Source organism: Pinus tabuliformis, chromosome X (genome assembly GCF_031772625.1).
Source record: "Pinus tabuliformis cultivar Carrire ecotype Pingquan chromosome X, CPIR1, whole genome shotgun sequence".
Taxonomy (NCBI): domain Eukaryota; kingdom Viridiplantae; phylum Streptophyta; class Pinopsida; order Pinales; family Pinaceae; genus Pinus; species Pinus tabuliformis.
In genome coordinates, this window is record NC_142308.1 from 356,201,628 (window position 1) to 356,211,445 (window position 9,818).

The 9,818-nt window shown below is 31.5% G+C and overlaps 1 protein-coding gene across 2 annotated transcripts; it reads left to right on the forward strand.

The window, feature by feature from the left end:
- The first annotated feature begins 3,039 nt into the window (after positions 1 to 3,039).
- Positions 3,040 to 6,641, forward strand: LOC149139964 (uncharacterized). 2 transcript variants are annotated; one of them, XM_089448814.1, is made up of 5 exons: positions 3,040 to 3,469; positions 3,593 to 3,741; positions 3,876 to 4,072; positions 6,059 to 6,201; positions 6,316 to 6,641. In XM_089448814.1, the coding sequence occupies exons 2-5, from the start codon at positions 3,685 to 3,687 to the stop codon at positions 6,501 to 6,503; spliced, it is 585 nt and encodes a 194-aa protein (XP_089304940.1). In that variant the 5' UTR covers positions 3,040 to 3,469; positions 3,593 to 3,684; the 3' UTR covers positions 6,504 to 6,641. The 2 variants fall into 2 exon arrangements, with proteins under 2 accessions (XP_089304940.1, XP_089304941.1); XM_089448815.1 differs by lacking the exon at positions 3,040 to 3,469 and having other exon boundaries at positions 3,598 to 3,773.
- Positions 6,642 to 9,818: the final 3,177 nt, after the last annotated feature.

Below are 9,818 nucleotides of genomic sequence, written 5' to 3' on the forward strand. Positions count from 1 at the left end.
GAAATTTTGGAATCAAACAATTATATCTATGCTTCACTTTTCCCTTTAAATCATTTCACACTGATTTTTCAAACAAAAGTTATGCAAAATTTAAAAAAAAATACACACATTTTTCTTTCTTTTTTGGAGCTAGATATTGAAATTGTTGTATCTCTATAATTTTGATTCTCCATGATCTGAAATTTCATGTTGTGCTAGCCCTCTGATTCTTCTTTCCAACACCATAAGTCATACCAAAATTGGATTCTTCAAGTTAAATCTATGTCCAATCTCCCATGATAACCTGATTGTGGACTCGTTCAGTAGAGCAAACTTGTAAGGCACACCAAGTATCAGTGTTTGAATCTTCCACCCTGAAATGATGCACAAAAAAATACAGTGCATGCAATTTTAGTCATGTTTTATGAAATTCAAATTCGGTGCTCATAGAGAAAATTATGACAATTTTCCCAAGGTCACCTATTTGAAATTGAATTCTGGAGCATGCAAAAACTCTAACTTCTTCGAATCATATCTAATAAACTATAGCGAACCAAGATTTGAAATTTTTATAGGAAGTTCACCAAGATTTCGGCTCCACGTGATCGAAATTTCAGATTCTGAACCTTCGTAGAAAAAACGTTATAGAGAAATTCCAAAATGACCTATTTGAAGTAGCGAAACCCTATTATCCAAAGCTCTGATATCAAATATGCAACCATATCACAAAATAGAAGAAAGGATAATTCAATGACTTGAAAATTAGCCTCTTCAAAGGGGAAACCTCCTTTACATCACATAAATGAACAATTCTTGGATGATACAAATGACAAGACCTGCTTGGTATATATAGGAGTCTAAGGAGTCACAATATAATCAGAGCCTACATAACAATAATAATGTAAGGGCACAACAATAACAATAGTGGGCTTCTATTAGGGCACAATAATAACAATAAGGGAGTTACACTAGTATTATAGGGACCTAATAATCTCTATGCACTCACTCCACAACTATGATTAGGTACTTAATGTAAAAGAACAAGATAAGAAACATATACATAACAAGAGGCTCCCAAAAATTGCCTCAAAGTCCAAGCTCAATCAGTACTTTCTCAAACAAGAAATGCATAAGGTGCCAAGTCTTCACTAAATCATTGGCGAGTAAATGAAGAAGTCATTCTATAGAATATCAATAACGTGAAAGATATTATTACATCTAAATTTACAGAGAATATGTGGTGCTATAAATAATTAGAGGACAAAATAAATATAACATATTATATGGAGGTGTCCGGCGCTATTCTAAAATATTGAAAGTATCACTATGCTTTGACTAGTTCAAAAATGAAAACCCACATTGCTAGAATATGAATAAGCTCTCACTAGTTGCAAAGTGAAACTAAGCATGGAACAATTCTCAAAACATGGTGGGATGGAAGAATATGTCATCTTTGTGACATTAAAATGGTTGAATATGAAAATAACTTTATCTTAAAGTACCATACATATGCCCAAATTAAATTATAGTTTTAAAATATTTGCCACATTAACTACTTTCCTAACCTTGTAAATCATTCAACATATGGTAATCTTAAAACATTTACTTCAATACTTTTCAAACATAAAAATAACATTCCAATAAAATCCATTTTTTTTTTAATATTAGTCTTCATTGTTATTATATTTATTATTAAAATATTTATTAACTCAATATATATTTTATTATTTAAATAATATTTTAATTATTAATTTAATATTATTTTTATTTTATTATTATTAATAATTGATATATAATTCTCTTCGATTAAATCTATACCTATTTTTGTTACTTATATGTGTGAACAATTGACATATAAATTCTCTTCGATTAAATCCATACTTATTTTTGTTACTTATATGTGTCAACTCCCTGTTATGTAAAATACTCTTACTTTATAAATGATATATTTATTGCTATTACACGGAAATTAATAAATATTAAAAAAAAAAAAATCGTTTCAAAAAATTATCCAAGTAACTAATTTTAAGGGGAAAAATACTAGCTGTAATCCCCGGTGAGTTGATACCAACCCATCACAATAATTCTGATAAATTATTCTTCGTAAATCAAAATAAAGCTTCTTGAATAGTAGTTAGTAAAGAATGAATATTTATAATTATATCTTTAATTATAATAAAATAAAAAATTTATTTTAAAAATTTATAAAAACAAAAAACAAACTAGTTGTAATCCTGGTGACTTATCCCACCATCACAATAATTCTATTAAATTATTCTTCGTGACTTGATCCCCCACCATGACAATAATTCTATTAAATTATTCTTGGTAAACCAAAATAAAGTTTATTGAATAGTAATTAGTAAAGATTGAATATTTATAATTATATTTTTAACGGTTGAAAGTTGAAATTTATGAATATTTATGATTATACATTTATTTATAATATAAATATAGAAAGTTGAAATTGAGGTTAAAGATGGCTACATTCTTTTTATTTTTTAATTTAATTAAAAACAAATATTATTTATATAAATATTGTATATATATATAAAATATGTATATAATTCATAGTAAAAGTTATTTAAAATAAAATTGTAATTTAATTAATTAATTTTTAATGAAGTTATTTTTAGTCATATTTTTTGGAATTTCCGATACTGGAATTTTTTGGGAAAAAATTAAGTGAAATCTTGATTTGTGTTATTTAAACTAGTTTTTTGACTGTACATATAGATTGAGTACCCTGAAAACTTTTAGGACACTTTGATTGTGCAGGGATTACATATCAAACTTGTGATCTCAATAAATTGCTATTGGATTTTAGAGAATTTTGACCAGAAAAATCCACTAGAAAAGCTTCTAAAAATAACATTAAAAACAAGACAACTCTATTTAATCGTATCCTTAATATAAATTGATATACAATTCACTAACCATTTAATTTAATTAGACCGATAGGCCTTCCTTTGAAAGAGACTTTCGTCCTCTTTTTCATTCTCAGATTAACACCTGTCATCCATATTAAGCAGGCATCTGTCGTGCTTTCTGTTGCAACCCTGCTTCAGTGCGTCTTCGTTTGCTTTCAATCCTTTGCTATGTGGCATGCCTCTCAACACCACTTGCCAACATCGTCATTATGAGAATCACCATCATCGGCTTGGAAAGCGGGCTATACTGTTAATCGCCATAACTGTGGCATGCGGGGCACTGTTTCTTGTCAGCGCCACAGCCTGCCTGGTGATTTGTCTTGTGAAAATGGAGCGCAAGAATCTGTGATATATACTTGTGACCGCTTCGGCTCAAGGGTTTCGACTGCTACATCGGCTTGGAAAGCGGGCTATACTGTTAATCGCCATAACTGTGGCATGCGGGGCACTGTTTCTTGTCAGCGCCACAGCCTGCCTGGTGATTTGTCTTGTGAAAATGGAGCGCAAGAATCTGTAATATATACTTGTGACCGCTTCGGCTCAAGGGTTTCGACTGCTATGTATTTTTTCTTATCACTGCCACTCATATATTCAGAATTATCATCGTTCTTGCTCAAACATTTCTTTACCGAATTCTATTTAAATTCGTTTATATTTGCTCATGCCTCTCTGCATCTGCACAGGTTATACCTATGCGCTTTCAGTGTCATGGCCTCTTAGGGTTTATTCTCAGCTGTGGCCCTTCTTGTTCAGTTTCTCAAACAGAGTCATTATCATGACATCCAACCTTGGAGCAGAGCACTTGCTTGCTGCATTGTCTGGCCACACAACAGTAAAAACCCAAGAGAGAATGTCATGCAAGAAGTATGCACACGCATTCCTGGACTCTGTGTATGCATATTTTTCATATAATTTTATCACGAAGTTGGCTGCGGTGCTTTGACATGCCTTTGAATATTGTTGCAGGTTAGAAGACATTTCAGGCCAGAGTTATTGAATAGACTTGATGAGATAGTTGTATTTGATCCTCTTTCTCATGATGAGCTCAAGAAAGTTGCTAGACTACAGATGAAAGATGTAGCAATTCGTCTTGCAGAGAGAGGCGTTGCTTTAGGGTTACAGATGACGCTCTGGATCTTGTTCTTTAGAAAGCCTATGATCCTGTAAGTATCACCTTGTTTCTTTTTTATTCAGTCTAACTTGCCAGGGGATGTGCCCCCGACCCTAATACACTTGACACTGCATCTCCTTGACGAGTCGCTTCTCCCTTTCCCTATTGCAGGGGACATGATCCACTCCTTGGAAACAAGTCTCCACATCATAGGAGATGTTGTGGGAGGGTTCCCTGACTAAATTCGAGTTACCTCCCTTTGAAACAATCTAGAATTGAGATTTATATGTTCTATTCTGGTGCCTGGTATTTTTCATTCATAATGTTTGCTCGGTGTTCTTCATGTACAGTGATTTTATTCAAGGTCTGATTTCTATTTTCCATGCCCTGTCATATAAACCTGTGTGGAAAGTTATTCTATGAGTTTGATGTTTTGCCGAGTTTTATCTCTGGAATTTTAGTACTCTTTTCATCGAAATCATTTTTCCTGATCGTGCAATTGACGGGAGAAAATATAAGACCCTGCATCTTTTTTTTAATCCATTTACCATTTCACTAGGATAGACTGGTGGACCTGCTGGCCCTGCAAACTCCTTCCCATTTGTTCTCTTTTTTGGAGTAGCTTTACATTCGTAGGTGAGTTATGATGAGATCCTTTAGAAAGGAAGGTTTAACAGATTCAAATTATACGCCTCGAGAAATATCTGTACATAAATTAACATTCAAATTAGCTTGTGGCCTAAGGGCAATGTGGAGACTTTGCCAGACTGCCAGTCAATTCGTGGTCTTTTGGCAAATTTGCCAATCACAGGTTTCAGGTTCTATCCACACTGGCATCAGTTTGGTAACAGCAACAATTGTTAATATAGCATTCGAATTTGCTTGTGACCTAATGGAAATGTGGAGATTTTGCCTGACTTCCAGCCAATTCGTGATCTTTTGGCGAATTTGCCGATCACAGATTTCAGGTTCCATCCTCACTGGTAACAGTAACATTTTGCGTATCCATTAACCTACATTTTTGGATATAATGACTAGAAGGCAGTGACTCTTCCAATGTCAATATACCCTGTAATGAAGTAGCAGTTGAAATAATAGATTTATATTTTAACTAAAGTAGAAGTAAATGCCTTCTCTTTTACTATATATATTACATCTTTTTCTGTTGTAAGACTGCCACTATTCTGGAAAAGTTACAAGATAGAACTGCCAAATTCATGACTTTCATTAGGGTCCCAAATGAAAGAAGCTGTCCAATCGTTACAAATTGCTGTCCATATAGCCTAGCCATATAACTACAAACAGTTGTCCCAAAAGCTAGAACTACATTGAGATTCTGTGACTGATCATAGTTGACACACAGAGCAGAGTTGACCATCCTAGAGAAACCCTGTAACATAAAGAATATATATTTGGCGGTTCTGCTTAAAGCCATTATTAAGATATCTAGGCTTGAATAAGCATGATTGTAAATACAAGAAGGTTCATCGAATTTCTTCTGTTGAACTTGATGCAGCAATATATTAGCATCGTTGATTCAAGTCAGCATACTGAGTTAACTCAGATCCCAATCGTTCAACCTGATTTTCTGCTTTACTGCATTCCTCAAAGCTCGAGGATCTGGTCTTAAGTGTGGGGAGACCATTCTAATATATGGTTACATGATATGGGAGTTTGCATTGTGAAAATACCTCTTTGCTAAAAACATTTAAAATTCTAATCCTTTGCAAATGTATTCAAGAAATGGTTTGTATTCCTCTGCAAATGTATTCAATAAATTTTCCCAGCTCTGGCCACATTCCTATTTTACCTAAAATATTTCAGCATTAATTATTTGCCGATGGATCTGTTTTCTTTTATTTCTCTGAGGGGGGAAGGGGAAGAAAGTTATTTAGAATCAGATGGCCAATTAACACCTTTTTCGTCCCATGGAAGTCTGTTCATACTTCAAATTTCCTGATTATTTATCTAAACAAAATCATATCTTGAAATTGTGGGCTTCTTAGCATTTTGATTCAGAAATTATTTTTATTGCCAGGATGCCGATGGTTCAGTGCCTCTCTTTTGGGGCACTGCCGCTGATGGTTGCCTTGTCTTATCTAATTATCCACGTGTCCTCATCTGATGATCCACGTGTCCTCAAAGAAGGATGTGGAAAATGTTTTGCCCCTTTTCCTCGAGGTAATATTAGACTGCTGATTTAATGCTCATCTATCCTCTGGCTGTTTCACACATTACGCATGGTAATCCATGTTTTGCTTCTTAATTACACTGGTGTTTCATTTGCCCCTGCAGGTTGTTTTTTCTCCACATCAGGTGGCTTGCAGAGTTTTGAACATCCTCTCAATAAGCTCATGCCGATGCCTCGTGTTGATAGTAAGGGGCAAATGTGTGGGGCCAACTTCAAAGTAGATGTGTGTGCCAAGAGGCAGACCAGCATGCCGAGAGTGGGTAGTGAGGCCAATTGGGCCCAGGAATTTTGATATGAAGAAGCCCAATTGCGCTAATGATTTCTGATAGAAACAATTTGATATTTAGAAATATCAATATTATTTCTATTTAACATGATTTCATTTCATAATCAAGACTGATGAAGCTGAAAAGTGAGTCAGTTTTCAGAAGCTCTTGGCTAGCTGTTACAATGTTGGTTATTGCAACCTTTCAACCTGTGATGTTTATGGTTTTGTTAGAATTACAGTAACCCTTGAAAAACGGATGGAAGATCCTAAGGACATTCAATAATATAGTAAACAAAACCTGATAAAGAAGCAAAGAAATTTTTGTAAATAGCTTTTGTAATATTCCATTTTCATCTATTCCTGGCTTCTTCTTTTAATGATTATTATTATGTAAATTATAATGATTATTATTATGTAAATTATAAAACATCACTTGTAAAAAAAAATTATTAATTTTTTATGTTTATTTAATATTAAAAAATTATTTGATATTTTTGAAAGTATCAAAATAAGTTTTGATTAATATGGCTGATCTTTTTTAATAGCATTTAAAACTGTTTTTTCTATATTTAAAATGATACATCATTTTAACACCATAAAATCGTTATTTTTTTTTTAACTTGATAGGTCATTATTATATTATAAAAATAAATAAAAGTGATTTTATAAACCTAAATAGATTTTCCATTTTCATTATTATTAATAATTTTGAAATTAATAAAGTTTTATGGATTTAAAATTTATATATATTTTTAAATTAAATAAATTTAAAATTTATATTTTATTTTAAATTAATGTGTTCGATAATTATTTTCTCAACTTACTTTATATTTATATTGGTTATATAAATTTGAAATTTTATAATCATAATGAATGATTATGTAAAACAAAGTCCTTTCTTGAACATAGTTTTATTACATTGAAACCTCTAAACGAGTAGGTTTTATTTACCAATTATCATAAGTTTTCTCGACACTTTTTAAAGAAGAAGTTGACTAGCTATTGTTTAATTGCAATACTTTTGTGATATTTGTTTAACCCAGCATAATTATTATAAAACATCATATATTTTCCATTAGTAATTTGTTTTTATGGTGGAAAGAGATGTTATTAACATTTTTTTATTTAAGTTTTATTAACCTCGAAATAGACTTATCGTTTTTAATGGATGCCTTTTAAATAATGATCTTCGATCATTTTTTATGATAGACCCACTTTATCTGCCAAAAATCAACATTTTTTTTTATAGTAAAAGTGTTAATGTATGAGTTTTGGACCCTCTCGCTCTCATTTTGGGCCTTAAATTATACTTTGCATTTTTTTTAATATTTTAAGAGTTTTAGCATAAGAGAATTTGCCAATCCAGCGTTTCATTTCCATTCACTCCGCGCAAAGTTTTGAACTTTTTGACCTTTTCAACAATCGGAGACTTTCGGTCTAAATAAGAACCCTGTGTTGCCATTTTTTATTTCTTATTGCAGCCGAATTAGGGGTATATGTCATTTTTATGGGTTTTTAATGGATGTCTTTTAAATAATTTATATTTAAAATTGAAAAATATTAAAATGTGTAAAATTTTTCAATTTTGAATATAAATTGTATGAAAAATTATAGCTAGTGTAATTATATAAAAAATATATATAATAAGATTTTTAATTAGGGAGATCTAATATTACTTTACTATAAAGATTCTTAATTTTAAATAGGCTTTGTTATAATATTATGGGTTAATATCATGGTGCTAGATACTCAAAAAACTCATAACTCATTTCATAGGGAAAAAAGGACATAACTATTTTGGAGATAAATCTCAACTTTTGATTTGTGTATACTACTAGGAATATCTTAAAATATTCCTTGGAGTATAAATCTCTACCATCCACCTAATAACTAACAGAGCCATATAAATTAAATGGTTGCTAATTTCATAAGAAACATCAAAACTACCCAATAATACATCTCTATAAAGAGGCTTTCTTACAATACCATAGGCCAATACCACGATTTATCAATATCACATGCCCAAAAACCCATAACTCACTTCATATGACACTTGTTCATATGATATTTTTCAATTAATAAGATTAATTAAAGTGCAATAAGGGCATAACTACTTAACTCACTTAATATGACACGTGTTCATATGATATTCTTTTAATTAATTAGATTAAAATTGAAATAAGGGCATAACTACTTTGGATATAAATCTCAATGTTTGTTTGTGTATACTATTATGAATATTTTAGAATATTTTGTGGAAGTTAGATCCCTATCATCCACCCAATAATTATTGATAATTAAATCAAAATTCCTCTATTCCAAAATAGACATGTGTATAGACATAATTATTGATTATTGAATCAAAATAGACTGCCTTATTGACATAATTAAAAACATGCAATTTATTTCATTTTTTTAATATTATTTGTAGTAAAAAAATAGGGGCTAAAGTTTGTTTGATGGTTAATCTTCTCTTTAAATTTTCCTTTAGAAACAACTTCGTCAATTTACATTATTTGTGAGATGATTCAACCAAATTATATAGGATAAAAATGATATATTTTGAAAATCACCCAAATTTTCTCAACTCTATAAAAGTAATGGAAATTTGAATATTTTTACACAAACAACATCAAACATTATATGACTGGCATCAAGGTTGGTTTTATAGTTTTGGATCCTTGTAGTTTTCCTTGTTATTGAGTGATTTCACTAGAAAATGTCCTTATGATCTATAAATTGTTGTGGAAATTTCACTTGAATAGTTCATCACAATAAATGTTGCAATATTTTGAAATAATGGAAATAACTAAAATATGTAAATGAACAAAATAAGTAAATGAACAAAACCCAATCACAAAAATGAACGTAATGTGTCCTAGGAAACTCTATGGAATAAAACCTAACTAAAAAGTAATAATAAAAAACAATTAGAAGGCCTTTAGCGAGCTCAAATTGCTCATCCGTTAGGGTTGAACCAACATCTCTTCTAGAAAAATTCAACAATTCTAATTTAATAATCCTATCGGCCTCTCTTTGTACCTTTTGGGACAATTGCTAGTTTATATGACTATTATAATTGTAAAATAGTACAGTGATATGTGGTTTGACGGTAAGTCTATTGCAGTGTAAATCTCATTGAGTACACTGACCCGCTGTAGTGGTAGCTAAAAAAACAGATTCCCCAATTCCAAAAAATCATGTAAGCCCTGCACAGACGAGGAGGAGGAAAATGAGTATGGCGAAATTTATGAAAGCGCCACGTCAGAGCGACGTTGTTCATGGCGGCAAAGACAGCGAGTAGAACGGTGGGGGACTCTGCGTATAGCATGCAAAATT